Genomic DNA, 20273 nt, shown 5'->3' on the forward strand with positions numbered 1-20273 from the left:
AACAAATCATCTGTACCTTACATCTGTCTGGACTCCCTGTCAACCTTTTCCCATTGTAAATTCCTGTGCCCACATTTATGAAGGAAAATGCCAATGCTAGTTGTTTGATGAAGTAACGGAGAGGGTTGACGAGGGTAGTGCGGTTGATGTTCTGTGTGTGGACTTTCAAAAGGCACCTGATAAAGTGCCACATAATAGACTTGTGAGCAAAATTAAAGCCCATGAGATTAAAGTGACAATGACAGCGTGGATACAAAATTGGCTCAGGGAGAGAAAGCAGAGAGTAGTGGTGAACGGTTGTTTTTCAGACTGGAGGGAAGTATACAGTGGTGTTCCCCAGGGGTCAGTATTAAGACCACTGCTCTTTTTGATATATAATAATGACCCATACTTGGGTTTAGGGGGTATGATTTCGAAGTTTGCAGATGTCATGAAACTCGCAAATGTAGTAGTGAGGATAGTAACAGACTTCACGAGGACAGAGACAGACTGGTGAAATGGGCAGACTCATGGCAGGTGAAATTTAACACAGAGAAGTGTAAAATGATGCATTTTGGTAGGAAGAGTGAAGAGGGGCAATATAAACTAAATGGTACAATTTTAAAGGGGGTGCAGGAACAGACAGACCTGGGGGTGCACATACACAAATCTTTGAGAGTAGCTGGACAAGTTGAGAAGACTGTTAAAAAAGCATATGGGATACTGGGCTTTATTAATAGAGGCATAGGCTATAAAAGCAAGGAAGTTATGCTGAGCCTTTATAGAACACTGGTTGGGCCTCAGCTGGAGTATTATTTTCAATTCTGGGCATCACACTTTAGTAAGGACATCAAGGGCTTAGAGAGGGTGCAGAAGAGATTTACTAAAATGGTGCCAGGGATGAGGGACTTCAGTTATGTGGATAGATTGGAGAAGCTGGGGATGTTCTCCTTAGAACAGAGAAGATTAAGAGAAGATTTGATTGAAATGTTCAAAATCATGAACGGTTTTGACAGAGTAAATAAGGAGAAACTGTTTCCAGTGGCAGACAGGTCAGTAACCAGAGGACACAGATTTAAGGTGATTGGCAAAAAAGCCAGAGGCGACATGAGGAAACATTTTTTTACCCATTGAATTGTAATGATCTGGAATGCACTGCCTGAAAGGGTGGTGGAAACAGAGTCAGTAGTAACTTTCAAAAGGGAGTTAGATAAATACTTAAAGGGAAAAAAATTACAGGGCTATGGGGAAAAAGCAGGGAAATGTGACTGATTGGATCGCTCTTTCAAAGAGCTGGCACAGGTACAATGGGCCAAATGGCCTCCTCCTGCACTACACCTACAATGATACTGTGATAAACATGGATACTAAGGAGCTTTTTCCCTTCGTTGAGGGTTCTATAACAAGGGGACATAGATTCAAGGTAAAAGGCGGGAGGTTTAGAGGGGATTTGAGAAAGAACTTTTTCACCCAGAGGGTGGTTGGAGTCTGGAACTCACTGCCTGAGAGGGTTGTGGAGGCAGGAACCCTCACAACATTCAAGAAGCATTTGGATGAGCACTTGAAATGCCATAGCATACAAGGCTACGGACCAAATGCTGGAATATGGGATTAGAGTAGACAGGGCTTGAAGACCGGCGCGGACACGATGGGCCGAAGGGCCTCTATCCGTGCTGTATAACTCTATGACTCTATGTAATTATTCTGCAGCGGCACCAATGGTGGAAGGGTGTAATTACAGCATGACAAGTTTACATAGGTAGTTCCCATTATAAATGTGGACATTGGAATTTATAATGAAAATGTAAAAGGCAGAATGTATGTCTTTAAAATGGGGACTGAATTACAACTGCCCAATTATTTCCTGCCCTCTAGTCCCATTTCACCTGAAGACCTCACTTGATTTTGACTTCTCGTGCATAACAATTGGCTGCTCTAATTGGCCTCAGCGTCCTTGAATAAAGGGTGCTGCTCCTGATTGCTATCCACGACCCTGACCAGAAGTGTGAACGTGTCGACTTTCAGTGAGGAAAGTAACAAGTGAGACCGTGATACCTGCCGCAGCCGGACATCCTGCCAGCACTCGCTGTAAAGATTCATACATTAAGTATGGCCATTTGGGGAAGATAGCACAGGCAGGTCTCCTCCTGTGACGCCACAGGTCAGGAAAAGTCAGCACCACAGGCCAGGAGCAAGAATTTATATAAAAACACTGATATTCAATGGTATCGCGTAACTTTGATAACTAAATACATTTGTGACATTCTGATCATCATGCAGATCGGGTAATTTTTAAAAATATTTGTTCACGAGATGTGGGCATCGCTGGCAAGGCCGGCATTTATTGCTCATCCCTAATTGTCCTTGAGAAGGTGGTGGTGAGCCGCCTTCTTGAACCGCTGCAGTCCGTGTGGTGAAGGTTCTCCCACAGTGCTGTTAGGAAGGGAGTTCCAGGATTTTGACCCAGCGACGATGAAGGAACGGCGATATATTTCCAAGTCGGGATGGTGTGTGACTTGAAGGGGAACGTGCAGGTGGTGTTGTTCCCATGTGCCTACTGCTCTTGTCCTTCTAGGTGGTAGAGGTCGAGGGTTTGGGAGGTGCTGTCGAAGAAGCCTTGGCGAGTTGCTGCAGTGCATCCTGTGGATGGTACACACTGCAGCCACTGTGTGCCGGTGGTGAAGGGAGTGAATGTTTAGGGTGGTGGATGGGGTGCCAATCAAGCGGGCTGCTTTGTCCTGGATGGTGTTGAGCTACTTGAGTGTTGTTAGAGCTGCACTCATCCAGGCAAGTGGAGAGTATTCCATCACACTCCTGACTTGTGCCTTGTAGATGGTGGAAAGGCTTTGGGGAGTCAGGAGGTGAGTCACTCACCGCAGAATACCCAGCCTCTGACCTGCTCTTGTAGCCACAGTATTTATATTGCTGGTCCAGTTAAGTTTCTGGTCAATGGTGACCCCCCAGGATGTTGATGGTGGGGAATTCAGCGATGGTAATGCCGTTGAATGTCAAGGGGAGGTGGTCAGACTCTCTCTTGTTGGAGATGGTCATTGCCTGCCACTTGTCTGGTGCGAATGTTACTTGCCACTTATGAGCCCAAGTCTGGATGTTGTCCAGGTCTTGCTGCATGCGGGCTCGGACTGCTTCATTATCTGAGGGGTTGCGAATTGAACTGAACACTGTGTAATCATCAGCGAACATCCCCATTTCTGACCTTATGAGAGAGGGAAGGTCATTGATGAAGCAGCTGAAGATGGTTGGGCCTAGGACACTGCCCTGAGGAACTCCTGCAGCAATGCCCTGGGGCTGAGATGATTGGCCTCCAACAACCACTACCATCTTCCTTTGTGCTTGGTATGACTCCAGCCACTGGAGAGTTTTCCCCTTGATTCCCATTTTACTAGGGCTCCTTGGTGCCACACTCGGTCAAATGCTGCCTTGATGTCAAGGGCAGTCACTCTCACCTCACCTCTGGAATTCAGCTTTTTTGTCCATGTTTGGACCAAGGCTGTAATGAGGTCTGGGGCCGAGTGGTCCTGGCGGAACCCAAACTGAGCATCAGTGAGCAAGTGCCGTTTGATAGCACTGTCGACGACACCTTCCATCACTTTGCTAATGATTGAGAGTAGACTGATGGGGCGGTAATTGGCCGGATTGGATTTGTCCTGCTTTTTGTGGACAGGACATACCTGGGCAATTTTCCACATTGTCGGGCAGATGCCAGTGTTGTAGCTGTACTGGAATAGCTTGGCTAGAGGCGCAGCTAGTTCTGGAGCACAAGTCTTCAGCACTACAGCTGGGATGTTGTCAGGGCCCATAGCCTTTGCTGTATCCAGTGCACTCAGCCGTTTCTTGATATCATGTGGAGTGAATCGAATTGGCTGAAGACTGGCTTCTGTGATGGTGGGGTTATCGGGAGGAGGCCGAGATAGATCATCCACTCAACACTTCTGGCTGAAGATGGTTGCCAAACGCTTCAGCCTTGTCTTTTGCACTCACGTGCTGGACTCTGCCATCATTGAGGATGGGGATGTTTGCAGAGCCTCCTCCTCCCGTTAGTTGTTTAATTGTCCACCACCATTCACGACTGGATGTGGCAGGACTGCAGAGCTTTGATCTGATCCGTTGGTTGTGGAATCGCTTAGCTCTAGTCTATAGCATGTTGTTTCCACTGTTTAGCATGCATGTAGTCCTGAGTTGTAGCTTCACCAGATTGGCACCTCATTTTTAGGTACGCCTGGTGCTGCTCCTGTACACTCCTCATTGCTTGACTAGTCTGTGGGACAGCGCTCCCAATTTTGGCACAAGTCCCCAGGTGTTAGTGAGGAGGATTTTGCAGGTTCGACTGGGCTTGGTTTGCCTTTGTCGTGTCCAGTACCTAGTGGTCCGGTTTTGTCGTGTCCAGTACCTAGTGGTCCGGTTTTGTCGTGTCCAGTACCTAGTGGTCTGGTTTTATTCTTATTATGACTTTTTTAGGCCATTTCAGAGGGCAATTAAGAATCAACCACATTGCTGTGGGTCTGGTGTCACATATAGGCCAGACCGGGTAAGGATGGCAGGTTTCCTCCCCTAAAGGGCATTGGTGAACCAGATGGGTAGTTTCATGGCCACCATTACTGATACTAGTGTTTTAATTCCAGATTTTATTTTAATTAATTGAATTTAAATTTCCCAGCTGCTGTGGCGGGATTTGAACTCATGACTCTGGATTACTAGTCCAGCAACATAACCACTATGCTACCGTACCTAGATGAAGTAGGGTGGGAAGAGGCTCATGTGGTGCATAAACACCAGTATAGACCTGTTGGGCCAAATGGCCTGTTTCTGAGCTTGCAGTTTGTGGGGCTGGAGGTGGTTACGGAGATGGGCAGAAAGGCCATGAAAGGATTTAAACACGAGAATGAGAATTTTAAATTGGAGGCATTGGAGGACCAGGAGCCAATGTAGGTCAGCAAGCACAAGGGTGGTGGGTGAACAGGACTTGGTGCGAGTTAGGATACCGGCAGCAGGGTTTTGGATGAACTGAAGTTGACAGAGGAAGCACCTAAAACATTTTGGCTGCTTCTATTGGTAACACTGCGGCATTGTAATAGGCCTCCCACCACGGGTGGCACTGTGGCCATCTATACATGTCTGCCCATTATTTTGTTTTTGCTCTTTCCCAAATCAGGTATTATATTTTAAATGTATTTTATTTTAAATTTCATTCAATTTCTTTCACTTCCATTTTTTAAACTCAACTCTAACCCCAATCCCAGCTGCAACTTCTTTTTAAATTCCCAGCCCCCAACTGCAGGGAAGCCCTGCTGACAGCCGATCCAGTTACAGGTCCCACTCTCCAACCCAAACCCTCTCTTCAGACCCCTCTCAGCAGAAACATCAACTCCCCCCAGCCCACTGCCTCCTGACCAAGGACAAGCCTTGCTCGCACTCTGGGCCCCCCCCCACCCAACTGCCCCCGCTGCCTACCCAAATCCCACGAACCTATGTCCGTGTACACTACCCCATGTCCGTGTACACTACCCCATGTCCGTGTACACTACCCCATGTCCGTGTACACTACCCCATGTCCGTGTACACTCTCTCCCCTATACCCATACATTCCCCATGCTCATTTTGTTCTGTATATTGTGTATACGACTGTAATCGTGTACATATCCCGTACACATGTACACTCCCTTATACCTTATGTCGACTCCCTCATCCGCTGTGTGATCTCCCTAGAGCCCCTGTACGCTCCCCCATGCCCCCTGTTTGCTCCCCCATACTCCATGTACTTTCCCCATACCCTCTGTACCCTCCCCCATGCTCCATGTACTCTCCCCATATCCTCTGTACACTCCCCCATAGAAACATAAACATAGAAAATAGGAGCAAGAGTAGGCCATTCAGCCCTTCAGGCCTGAAAATGATCATGGCTCATTGTCTAACTCAGTACCCTGTTCCCACTTTTTTCCCATATCCCTTGATCCCTTTAGCATTAAGAAATATATCTATCTCCTTCTTGAATTCATCTAATAACTTGGCCTCCACTGCCTTCTGTGGTAGAGAATTCCACAGGTTCACCACCCTCTGAGTGAAGAAATTTCTCCTCATCTCGGTTCTAAATGGCATACCCCGTATCCTGAGACTGTGACCCCTGGTTCTGGACTCCCCAGCCATCGGGAACATCCTCCCTGCATCTAGTCTGTCCAGTCGTGTTAGAATTTTATATGTTTCGATGAGATCACCTCTCATTCTTCTAAACTCTAGTGAATATAGGCCTAGTCGACCCAATCTCTCCTCATACGTTAGTCCTGCCATCCCAGGAATCAGTCTGGTGAACCTTCGTTGTACTCCCTTCATGGCAAGGACATCCTTCCTCAGATAAAGAGACCAAAACTGCACATAATACTCCAGATGTGGTCTCACCAAGGCTCTGTATAACTGCAGTAAGACATCCCTGCTCCTGTACTCAAATCCTCTTGCAATGAAGGCCAACATACTATTTGCCTTCCTAACTGCTTGCTGCACCTGAATGCTCACTTTCAGCGACTGGTGCACAAAGACACCCAGGTCTCGTTGCATCTCCCCTTTTCCCAATTTATCACCATTCAGATAATAATCTACCTTTCTGTTTTTACAACCAAAGTGGATAACCTCACATTTATCCACGTTATACTGCATCTGCCATTTTCTTGCCCACTCACCCAACTTGTCTAAATTACATTGGAGCCTCCTTGCATCCTCCTCACAGCTCACATTCCACCCCAGCTTTGTGTCGTCTGCAAACTTGGAAATGTTACATTCAGTTCCCTCATCCAAATCATTGATATATATTGTGAATAGCTGGGGCCCAAGCACTGATCCCTGCGTTACCCCACTAGTCACTGCCTGCCACCTGGAAAAAGACCCGTTTATTCCTACTCTGTTGCCTGTCTGTCAACCAATTCTCAATCCATGCCAGTATATTCTCCCCAATCCCATGTGCTTTAATTTTGCACACTAACCTCTTGTGTGGGACCTTATCAAAAGCATTCTGAAAAACCAAGTACACCACATCCACTGGTTCTCCCCGATCTATTCTACTAGTTACATCCTCAAATTTGTTAAGCATTATTTCCCTTTCATAAACCTATGCTGACTTTGTCCAATCCCGTTAATGCCTTCCAAGTGTTCTGTTATTATATCCTTTACAATAGACTCTAGCATTTTCCCCACTACTGATGTTAGGCTAACTGGTCTGTAATTCCCTGTTTTTTCTCTCCCTCCTTTTTTAAATAGTGGAGTTACATTTGCCACCCTCCAATCTGTAGGAACTGTTCCAGAGTCTATAGAATTTTGGAAGATGATCACCAATGCATCCACTATTTCCAGGGCCACTTCCTTTAGTACTCTGGGATTTAGATTATCAGGCCCTGGGGATTTGTCAGCCTTTAGCCCCATTAATTTCCCTAGCACTTTTTTTTTACTAATACTGGTTTCCTTCAGTTCCTCCCTCTCACTAGACCCTTGGTTCCCTAACGTTTCCGGGAGGTTATTTGTTCCTCCTTTGTGAAGACAGAACCAAAGTATGTGTTTAATTGTTCTGCCATTTCTTTGTTCCCCATTATAATTTCCTCCATTTCTGACTGTGAGGGACCGACATTTGTCTTCACTAATCTTTTTCTCTTGACATATTTATAGGAGCTTTTACAGTCAGTTTTTATGTTCCCTGCTAGTTTACTCTCATACTTTATTTTTCCCCTCTTAATCAATCTCTTTGTCCTCCTTTGCTGAATTCTGAACTGCTCCCAATCCTCAGGCTTGCTGCTTTTTCTGGCAATTTTATATGTCTCCTCTTTGGATCTAATACTATCCCTAATTTCTTTTGCAAGCCACGGTTGAGCCGCCTTTCCTGTTTTATTTTTGCGCCAGACAGGAATGAATAATTGTTGTAATTCCTGCACATGTTCTTTAGATATTAGCCATTGCCTATCCACCGTCATCCCTTTTAGTAAAGTTCCTCAATCTATCTTCGCCAACTCGCACCTCATACTTTCGTAATTTCCTTTATTTAGATTCAGGACCCGAGTTTCGGATTCAGCTACTTCACTCTCCATCCTAATGAGGAATTCTATCATGTTATGGTCGCTCTTCCCTAAGGGACCCCGCACAACAAGATTGTTAATTGATCCTTTCTCATTGCACAATACCCAGTCTAGGATCACCTGTTCTCTAGTTGGTTCCTCAACGTATTGGTCGAGAAAACCATCTCGTACACACTCCAGGAATTCCTCCCCCACAGTATTATTGCTAATTTGGTTTGACCAATCTATATGTAGATTAAAGTCACCCATGATTATAGTTGTGCCCTTCTTGCATGCGTCTCTAATTTCCTGTTTAATGCCCTCCCCCACATCGCCACTACTGTTTTGAGGCCGAAAGACAACCCACACCAATGTTTTCTGCCCCTTGGTGTTTCTTAGCTCCACCCAGACAGAATTCCACATCGGGATTTTCCATACTCTCCCCACACTCAGTACACTCTCCCCATACCCTCTGTATACTCCATATACTCTCCCCATACATTGGAACATAGGGACAGGAATAGGCCATTCAGCCCCTCGTGCCTGCTCTGCCATTTAATAAGGTCATGACTGATCTGTGATCTAACTCCATATACCTGCCTTTGGCCCATATCCCTTAATACCTTTGGTTGCCAAAAAGCTATCTATCTCACATTTAAATTTAGCAATTGAGCTAGTATCAATTGCCGTTTGTGGAAGAGAGTTCCAAACTTCTACCACCCTTTGTGTGTAGAAATGTTTTCTAATCTCACTCCTGAAAGGTCTGGGTCTAATTTTTAGACTGTGCCCCCTACTCCTAGAATCCCCAACCAGCGTCCCCATACCCTCTGTACACTCCCCCATTCACCATATGCTCCCCCCATACCCTCTGCACGCTCCCCCCATACCCTCTGCACGCTCCCCCCATACCCTCTGCACGCTCCCCCCATACCCTCTGCACGCTCCCCCCATACCCTCTGCACGCTCCCCCCATACCCTCTGCACGCTCCCCCCATACCCTCTGCACGCTCCCCCCATACCCTCTGCACGCTCCCCCCATACCCTCTGCACGCTCCCCCCATACCCTCTGCACGCTCCCCCAGATACCATATACTCTCCCCATACTCTCTGTACACTCCCCCATACACCATATACTCTCCCCATACCCTCTGTACACTCCCCCATACACCATATACTCTCCCCATACTCTCTGTACACTCCCCCATACACCATATACTCTCCCCATACACCATATACTCTCCCCATACTCTCTGTACACTCCCCCATACACCATATACTCTCCCCCATACCCTCTGTACACTCCCCCATACACCATATACTCTCCCCATACTCTCTGTGCACTCCCCCATACACCATATACTCTCCCCATACCCTCTGTACACTCCCCCATACACCATATACTCTCCCCATACCCTCTGTACACTCCCCCATACACCATATACTCTCCCCATACACCATATACTCTCCCCATACCCTCTGAACACTCCCCCACACACCATATACTCCCCCATACCCTCTGTACACTTCCCCATACACCATATACTCTCCCCATACCCTCTGAACACTCCCCCATACACCATATACTCTCCCCATACCCTCTGTACACTCCCCCATACACCATATACTCTCCCCATACCCTCTGTACACTCCCCCATACACCATATACTCTCCCCATACCCTCTGTACACTCCCCCATACACCATATACTCTCCCCATACTCTCTGTGCACTCCCCCATACACCATATACTCTCCCCATACCCTCTGTACACTCCCCCATACACCATATACTCTCCCCATACCCTCTGTACACTCCCCCATACACCATATACTCCCCCATACCCTCTGTACACTCCCCCATACACCATATACTCCCCCATACCCTCTGTACACTCCCCCATACACCATATACTCCCCCATACCCTCTGTACACTCCCCCATACACCATATACTCTCCCCATACCCTCTGTACACTCCCCCATACACCATATACTCCCCCATACCCTCTGTACACTCCCCCATACACCATATACTCCCCCATACCCTCTGTACACTCCCCCATACACCATATACTCCCCCATACCCTCTGTACACTCCCCCATACACCATATACTCTCCCCATACCCTCTGTACACTCCCCCATACACCATATACTCCCCCATACCCTCTGTACACTCCCCCATACACCATATACTTCCCCCATACCCTCTGTACACTCCCCCATACACCATATACTCCCCCATACCCTCTGTACACTCCCCCATACACCATATACTCTCCCCATACCCTCTGTACACTCCCCCACACACCATATACTCTCCCCATACCCTCTGTACACTCCCCACATACACCATATACTCTCCCCATACCCTCTGTACACTCCCCCACACACCATATACTCTCCCCATACCCTCTGTACACTCCCCACATACACCATATACTCTCCCCATACCCTCTGTACACTCCCCCATACACCATATACTCTCCCCATACCCTCTGTACACTCCCCCACACACCATATACTCCCCATACCCTCTGTACACTCCCCACATACACCATATACTCTCCCCATACCCTCTGTACACTCCCCCATACACCATATACTCTCCCCATACCCTCTGTACACTCCCCCACACACCATATACTCCCCATACCCTCTGTACACTCCCCACATACACCATATACTCTCCCCATACCCTCTGTACACTCCCCCATACACCATATACTCTCCCCATACCCTCTGTACACTCCCCCACACACCATATACTCCCCATACCCTCTGTACACTCCCCCATACACCATATACTCCCCATACCCTCTGTACACTCCCCACATACACCATATACTCTCCCCATACCCTCTGTACACTCCCCCATACACCATATACTCCCCCATACCCTCTGTACACTCCCCACATACACCATATACTCTCCCCATACCCTCTGTACACTCCCCCATACACCATATACTCCCCCATACCCTCTGTACACTCCCCACATACACCATATACTCTCCCCATACCCTCTGTACACTCCCCCATACACCATATACTCCCCATACTCTCTGTACACTCCCCCATACACCATATACTCCCCCATACCCTCTGTACACTCCCCACATACACCATATACTCCCCCATACCCTCTGTACACTCCCCCATACACCATATACTCCCCATACTCTCTGTACACTCCCCCATACACCATATACTCCCCCATACCCTCTGTACACTCCCCACACACACCATATACTCTCCCCATACCCTCTGTACACTCCCCCATACACCATATACTCCCCCATACCCTCTGTACACTCCCCCATACACCATATACTCCCCCATACCCTCTGTACACTCCCCACACACCATATACTCCCCATACCCTCTGTACACTCCCCCATACACCATATACTCCCCCATACCCTCTGTACACTCCCCACACACCATATACACCCCATACCCTCTGTACACTCCCCACATACACCATATACTCTCCCCATACCCTCTGTACACTCCCCACATATGCCTTGCACCTATCCCTGGGCCTGGGACGATCTGAAACCCACCCTCTATCCCCAGCCTTCCCGCCCTTCTTAGATCTCGCGATCTTTCAGGTTCAGACACGTGAGTGGTGAGATCTCGCGGTTGTTGGATGCGGAGATCTCGCGATGTTTGGAGAATGTCTGGGGCAATATGGCGGAAGTAGAGGGAGAGACGCTGGAGTCCTGGCTCAGTGAGTACGGGCCGGGCCAGGGGGACAGGGGCTTTGTCCCTGACCGTGCGGCCGGCACAGCGACAAGCCCCGATATCGACAGTAATAATACAGGGGAGGTGAGGGAGGCTACAGTAATAATACAGGGGAGGTGAGGGAGGTTACAGTAATAATACAGGGGAGGTGAGGGAGGTTACAGTAATAATACAGGGGAGGTGAGGGAGGTTACAGTAATAATACAGGGGAGGTGAGGGAGGCTACAGTAATAATACAGGGGAGGTGAGGGAGGTTACAGTAATAATACAGGGGAGGTGAGGGAGGTTACAGTAATAATACAGGGGAGGTGAGGGAGTGTACAGTAATAATACAGGGGAGGTGAGGGAGGTTACAGTAATAATACAGGGGAGGTGAGGGAGGTTACAGTAATAATACATGGGAGGTGAGGGAGGTTACAGTAATAATACAGGGGAGGTGAGGGAGGCTACACTAATAATACAGGGGAGGTGAGGGAGGTTACATTAATAATACAGGGGAGGTGAGGGAGGCTACAGTAATAATACAGGGGAGGTGAGGGAGGTTACAGTAATAATACAGGGGAGGTGAGGGAGGTTACATTAATAATACAGGGGAGGTGAGGGAGGTTACATTAATAATACAGGGGAGGTGAGGGAGGCTACAGTAATAATACAGGGGAGGTGAGGGAGGTTACAGTAATAATACAGGGGAGGTGAGGGAGGTTACAGTAATAATACAGGGGAGGTGAGGGAGGCTACAGTAATAATACAGGGGAGGTGAGGGAGGTTACAGTAATAATACAGGGGGGGTGAGGGAGGCTACAGTAATAATACAGGGGAGGTGAGGGAGGTTACAGTAATAATACAGGGGAGGTGAGGGAGGCTACAGTAATAATACAGGGGAGGTGAGGGAGGTTACAGTAATAATACAGGGGAGGTGAGGGAGGTTACAGTAATAATACAGGGGAGGTGAGGGAGGTGAGGGAGGTTACAGTAATAATACAGGGGAGGTGAGGGAGGTTACAGTAATAATACAGGGGAGGTGAGGGAGGTTACAGTAATAATACAGGGGAGGTGAGGGAGGTTACAGTAATAATACAGGGGAGGTGAGGGAGTGTACAGTAATAATACAGGGGAGGTGAGGGAGGTTACAGTAATAATACAGGGGAGGTGAGGGAGGTTACAGTAATAATACATGGGAGGTGAGGGAGGTTACAGTAATAATACAGGGGAGGTGAGGGAGGCTACACTAATAATACAGGGGAGGTGAGGGAGGTTACATTAATAATACAGGGGAGGTGAGGGAGGCTACAGTAATAATACAGGGGAGGTGAGGGAGGTTACAGTAATAATACAGGGGAGGTGAGGGAGGTTACATTAATAATACAGGGGAGGTGAGGGAGGTTACATTAATAATACAGGGGAGGTGAGGGAGGCTACAGTAATAATACAGGGGAGGTGAGGGAGGTTACAGTAATAATACAGGGGAGGTGAGGGAGGTTACAGTAATAATACAGGGGAGGTGAGGGAGGCGACAGTAATAATACAGGGGAGGTGAGGGAGGTTACAGTAATAATACAGGGGGGGTGAGGGAGGCTACAGTAATAATACAGGGGAGGTGAGGGAGGTTACAGTAATAATACAGGGGAGGTGAGGGAGGCTACAGTAATAATACAGGGGAGGTGAGGGAGGCTACAGTAATAATACAGGGGAGGTGAGGGAGGGTACAGTAATAATACAGGGGAGGTGAGGGAGGCTACAGTAATAATACAGGGGAGGTGAGGGAGGTTACAGTAATAATACAGGGGAGGTAAGGGAGGTTACAGTAATAATACAGGGGAGGTGAGGGAGGTTACAGTAATAATACAGGGGAGGTGAGGGAGGCTACAGTAATAATACAGGGGAGGTGAGGGAGGTTACAGTAATAATACAGGGGAGGTGAGGGAGGTTACAGTAATAATACAGGGGAGGTGAGGGAGGTTACAGTAATAATACAGGGGAGGTGAGGGAGGCTACAGTAATAATACAGGGGAGGTGAGGGAGGTTACAGTAATAATACAGGGGGGTGAGGGAGGCTACAGTAATAATACAGGGGAGGTGAGGGAGGTTACAGTAATAATACAGGGGAGGTGAGGGAGGTTACAGTAATAATACAGGGGAGGTGAGGGAGGTTACAGTAATAATACAGGGGAGGTGAGGGAGGTTACAGTAATAATACAGGGGAGGTGAGGGAGGTTACAGTAATAATACAGGGGAGGTGAGGGAGGCTACAGTAATAATACAGGGGAGGTGAGGGAGGCTACAGTAATAATACAGGGGAGGTGAGGGAGGCTACAGTAATAATACAGGGGAGGTGAGGGAGGGTACAGTAATAATACAGGGGAGGTGAGGGAGGCTACAGTAATAATACAGGGGAGGTGAGGGAGGTTACAGTAATAATACAGGGGAGGTGAGGGAGGCTACACTAATAATACAGGGGAGGTGAGGGAGGTTACAGTAATAATACAGGGGAGGTGAGGGAGGTTACAGTAATAATACAGGGGAGGTGAGGGAGGTTACAGTAATAATACAGGGGAGGTGAGGGAGGTTACAGTAATAATACAGGGGAGGTGAGGGAGGCTACAGTAATAATACAGGGGAGGTGAGGGAGGCTACATTAATAATACAGGGGAGGTGAGGGAGGTTACAGTAATAATACAGGGGAGGTGAGGGAGGCTACAGTAATAATACAGGGGAGGTGAGGGAGGTTACAGTAATAATACAGGGGAGGTGAGGGAGGTTACAGTAATAATACAGGGGAGGTGAGGGAGGCTACAGTAATAATACAGGGGAGGTGAGGGAGTGTGCAGTAATAATACAGGGGAGGTGAGGGAGGTTACAGTAATAATACATGGGAGGTGAGGGAGGCTACAGTAATAATACAGGGGAGGTGAGGGAGGTTACAGTAATAATACAGGGGAGGTGAGGGAGGCTACACTAATAATACAGGGGAGGTGAGGGAGGTTACAGTAATAATACAGGGGAGGTGAGGGAGGTTACAGTAATAATACAGGGGAGGTGAGGGAGGTTACAGTAATAATACAGGGGAGGTGAGGGAGGTTACAGTAATAATACAGGGGAGGTGAGGGAGGCTACAGTAATAATACAGGGGAGGTGAGGGAGGCTACACTAATAATACAGGGGAGGTGAGGGAGGGTACAGTAATAATACAGGGGAGGTGAGGGAGGCTACAGTAATAATACAGGGGAGGTGAGGGAGGCTACACTAATAATACAGGGGAGGTGAGGGAGGGTACAGTAATAATACAGGGGAGGTGAGGGAGGCTACAGTAATAATACAGGGGAGGTGAGGGAGGCGACATTAATAATACAGGGGAGGTGAGGGAGGTTACAGTAATAATACAGGGGAGGTGAGGGAGGCTACAGTAATAATACAGGGGAGGTGAGGGAGGTTACAGTAATAATACAGGGGAGGTGAGGGAGGTTACAGTAATAATACAGGGGAGGTGAGGGAGGTTACAGTAATAATACAGGGGAGGTGAGGGAGGTTACAGTAATAATACAGGGGAGGTGAGGGAGGCTACAGTAATAATACAGGGGAGGTGAGGGAGGCTACACTAATAATACAGGGGAGGTGAGGGAGGTTACAGTAATAATACAGGGGAGGTGAGGAAGGTTACAGTAATAATACAGGGGAGGTGAGGGAGGTTACAGTAATAATGCAGGGGAGGTGAGGGAGGCTACAGTAATAATACAGGGGAGGTGAGGGAGGCTACATTAATAATACAGGGGAGGTGAGGGAGGTTACAGTAATAATACAGGGGAGGTGAGGGAGGTTACAGTAATAATACAGGGGAGGTGAGGGAGGCTACAGTAATAATACAGGGGAGGTGAGGGAGGCTACAGTAATAATACAGGGGAGGTGAGGGAGGGTACAGTAATAATACAGGGGAGGTGAGGGCGGCTACAGTAATAATACAGGGGAGGTGAGGGAGGCTACAGTAATAATACAGGGGAGGTGAGGGAGGTTACAGTAATAACACAGGGGAGGTGAGGGACGTTACAGTAATAATACAGGGGAGGTGAGGGAGGTTACAGTAATAATACAGGGGAGGTGAGGGAGGTTACAGTAATAATACAGGGGAGGTGAGGGAGGCTACAGTAATAATACAGGGGAGGTGAGGGAGTGTGCAGTAATAATACAGGGGAGGTGAGGGAGGTTACAGTAATAATACATGGGAGGTGAGGGAGGCTACAGTAATAATACAGGGGAGGTGAGGGAGGCTACATTAATAATACAGGGGAGGTGAGGGAGGTTACAGTAATAATACATGGGAGGTGAGGGAGGCTACAGTAATAATACAGGGGAGGTGAGGGAGGCTACAGTAATAATACAGGGGAGGTGAGGGAGGTTACAGTAATAATACAGGGGAGGTGAGGGAGGTTACAGTAATAATACAGGGGAGGTGAGGGAGTGTACAGTAATAATACATGGGAGGTGAGGGAGGCTACAGTAATAATACAGTGGAGGTGAGGGAGGTTACAGTAATAATACAGGGGAGGTGAGGGAGGCTACAGTAATAATACAGGGGAGGTGAGGGAGGTTACAGTAATAATACAGGGGAGGTGAGGGAGGCTACAGTAATAATACAGGGGAGGTGAGGGAGGCTACATTAATAATACAGGGGAGGTGAGGGAGGCTACAGTAATAATACAGGGGAGGTGAGGGAGGTTACAGTAATAATACAGGGGAGGTGAGGGAGGTTACAGTAATAATACAGGGGAGGTGAGGGAGGCTACAGTAATAATACAGGGGAGGTGAGGGAGGCTACAGTAATAATACAGGGGAGGTGAGGGAGGGTACAGTAATAATACAGGGGAGGTGAGGGAGGCTACAGTAATAATACAGGGGAGGTGAGGGAGGTTACAGTAATAATACAGGGGAGGTGAGGGAGGCTACACTAATAATACAGGGGATGTGAGGGAGGTTACAGTAATAATACAGGGGAGGTGAGGGAGGTTACAGTAATAATACAGGGGAGGTGAGGGAGGTTACAGTAATAATACAGGGGAGGTGAGGGAGGTTACAGTAATAATACAGGGGAGGTGAGGGAGGCTACAGTAATAATACAGGGGAGGTGAGGGAGGCTACATTAATAATACAGGGGAGGTGAGGGAGGTTACAGTAATAATACAGGGGAGGTGAGGGAGGCTACAGTAATAATACAGGGGAGGTGAGGGAGGTTACAGTAATAATACAGGGGAGGTGAGGGAGGTTACAGTAATAATACAGGGGAGGTGAGGGAGGCTACAGTAATAATACAGGGGAGGTGAGGGAGTGTACAGTAATAATACAGGGGAGGTGAGGGAGGTTACAGTAATAATACAGGGGAGGTGAGGGAGGCTACAGTAATAATACAGGGGAGGTGAGGGAGGCTACATTAATAATACAGGGGAGGTGAGGGAGGTTACAGTAATAATACAGGGGAGGTGAGGGAGGCTACAGTAATAATACAGGGGAGGTGAGGGAGGTTACAGTAATAATACAGGGGAGGTGAGGGAGGTTGCAGTAATAATACAGGAGAGGTGAGGGAGGCTACAGTAATAATACAGGGGAGGTGAGGGAGTGTGCAGTAATAATACAGGGGAGGTGAGGGAGGTTACAGTAATAATACATGGGAGGTGAGGGAGGCTACAGTAATAATACAGGGGAGGTGAGGGAGGTTACAGTAATAATACAGGGGAGGTGAGGGAGGTTACAGTAATAATACAGGGGAGGTGAGGGAGGTTACAGTAATAATACAGGGGAGGTGAGGGAGGTTACAGTAATAATACAGGGGAGGTGAGGGAGGTTACAGTAATAATACAGGGGAGGTGAGGGAGGTTACAGTAATAATACAGGGGAGGTGAGGGAGGCTACAGTAATAATACAGGGGAGGTGAGGGAGGCTACACTAATAATACAGGGGAGGTGAGGGAGGGTACAGTAATAATACAGGGGAGGTGAGGGAGGCTACAGTAATAATACAGGGGAGGTGAGGGAGGCTACACTAATAATACAGGGGAGGTGAGGGAGGGTACAGTAATAATACAGGGGAGGTGAGGGAGGCTACAGTAATAATACAGGGGAGGTGAGGGAGGTTACAGTAATAATACAGGGGAGGTGAGGGAGGCTACAGTAATAATACAGGGGAGGTGAGGGAGGTTACAGTAATAATACAGGGGAGGTGAGGGAGGTTACAGTAATAATACAGGGGAGGTGAGGGAGGTTACAGTAATAATACAGGGGAGGTGAGGGAGGTTACAGTAATAATACAGGGGAGGTGAGGGAGGTTACAGTAATAATACAGGGGAGGTGAGGGAGGCTACAGTAATAATACAGGGGAGGTGAGGGAGGCTACACTAATAATACAGGGGAGGTGAGGGAGGTTACAGTAATAATACAGGGGAGGTGAGGGAGGTTACAGTAATAATACAGGGGAGGTGAGGGAGGTTACAGTAATAATACAGGGGAGGTGAGGGAGGTTACAGTAATAATACAGGGGAGGTGAGGGAGGCTACAGTAATAATACAGGGGAGGTGAGGGAGGTTACAGTAATAATACAGGGGAGGTGAGGGAGTGTACAGTAATAATACATGGGAGGTGAGGGAGGTTACAGTAATAATACATGGGAGGTGAGGGAGGCTACAGTAATAATACAGGGGAGGTGAGGGAGGTTACAGTAATAATACAGGGGAGGTGTGGGAGGCTACAGTAATAATACAGGGGAGGTGAGGGAGGCTACAGTAATAATACAGGGGAGGTGAGGGAGGTTACAGTAATAATACAGGGGAGGTGAGGGAGGCTACAGTAATAATACAGGGGAGGTGAGGGAGGCTACAGTAATAATACAGGGGCGGTGAGGGAGGTTACATTAATAATATAGGGGAGGTGAGGGAGGTTACATTAATAATACAGGGGAGGTGAGGGAGGCTACAGTAATAATACAGGGGAGGTGAGGGAGGTTACAGTAATAATACAGGGGAGGTGAGGGAGTGTACATTAATAATACAGGGGAGGTGAGGGAGGTTACAGTAATAATACAGGGCGGTGAGGGAGGCTACAGTAATAATACAGGGGAGGTGAGGGAGGTTACAGTAATAATACAGTGGAGGTGACGGAGGTTACAGTAATAATACAGGGGAGGTGAGGGAGGCTACAGTAATAATACAGGGGAGGTGAGGGAGGTTACAGTAATAATACATGGGAGGTGAGGGAGTGTACAGTAATAATACATGGGAGGTGAGGGAGGTTACAGTAATAATACATGGGAGGTGAGGGAGGCTACAGTAATAATACAGGGGAGGTGAGGGAGGTTACAGTAATAATACAGGGGAGGTGAGGGAGGCTACAGTAATAATACAGGGGAGGTGAGGGAGGCTACAGTAATAATACAGGGGAGGTGAGGGAGGTTACAGTAATAATACAGGGGAGGTGAGGCAGTGTACAGTAATACATGGGAGGTGAGGGAGGCTACAGTAATAATACAGGGGAGGTGAGGGAGGTTACAGTAATAATACAGGGGAGGTGAGGGAGGCTACAGTAATAATACAGGGGAGGTGAGGGAGGTTACAGTAATAATACAGGGGAGGTGAGGGAGTGTACAGTAATAATACATGGGAGGTGAGGGAGGTTACAGTAATAATACATGGGAGGTGAGGGAGGCTACAGTAATAATACAGGGGAGGTGAGGGAGGTTACAGTAATAATACAGGGGAGGTGAGGGAGGCTACAGTAATAATACAGGGGAGGTGAGGGAGGCTACAGTAATAATACAGGGGAGGTGAGGGAGGTTACAGTAATAATACAGGGGAGGTGAGGGAGGTTACATTAATAATACAGGGGAGGTGAGGGAGGCTACAGTAATAATACATGGGAGGTGAGGGAGGTTACAGTAATAATACAGGCGAGGTGAGGGAGTGTACATTAATAATACAGGGGAGGTGAGGGAGGTTACAGTAATAATACAGGGGAGGTGAGGGAGGCTACAGTAATAATACAGGGGAGGTGAGGGAGGTTACAGTAATAATACAGGGGAGGTGAGGGAGGTTACAGTAATAATACAGGGGAGGTGAGGGAGGCTACAGTAATAATACAGGGGAGGTGAGGGAGGTTACAGTAATAATACAGGGGAGGTGAGGGAGGTTACAGTAATAATACAGGGGAGGTGAGGGAGTGTACATTAATAATACAGGGGAGGTGAGGGAGGTTACAGTAATAATACAGGGGAGGTGAGGGAGGTTACAGTAATAATACAGGGGAGGTGAGGGAGGCTACAGTAATAATACAGGGGAGGTGAGGGAGGTTACAGTAATAATACAGGGGAGGTGAGGGAGTGTACAGTAATAATACATGGGAGGTGAGGGAGGTTACAGTAATAAAACATGGGAGGTGAGGGAGGCTACAGTAATAATACAGGGGAGGTGAGGGAGGTTACAGTAATAATACAGGGGAGGTGAGGGAGGCTACAGTAATAATACAGGGGA

The 20273-nt window shown here is 47.8% G+C and overlaps 1 protein-coding gene across 5 annotated transcripts in view; it reads left to right on the forward strand.

The window, feature by feature from the left end:
• Positions 1-11704: 11704 nt before the first annotated feature.
• Positions 11705-20273, forward strand: part of gga3b (golgi associated, gamma adaptin ear containing, ARF binding protein 3b) — a 69667-nt gene continuing 61098 nt past the window's right edge. For 3 of the 5 annotated variants that reach the window (XM_068004429.1, XM_068004431.1, XM_068004430.1), the window contains exon 1: positions 11705-11756. In XM_068004429.1, the coding sequence (XP_067860530.1) occupies positions 11717-11756 (40 nt within the window). In that variant the 5' untranslated portion in view covers positions 11705-11716. The other 2 variants (XM_068004432.1, XM_068004433.1) reach the window with 1 other exon arrangement.

The sequence above is a fragment of the Heptranchias perlo genome, chromosome 23 (assembly GCF_035084215.1).
Source record: "Heptranchias perlo isolate sHepPer1 chromosome 23, sHepPer1.hap1, whole genome shotgun sequence".
NCBI classification, from domain to species: domain Eukaryota; kingdom Metazoa; phylum Chordata; class Chondrichthyes; order Hexanchiformes; family Hexanchidae; genus Heptranchias; species Heptranchias perlo.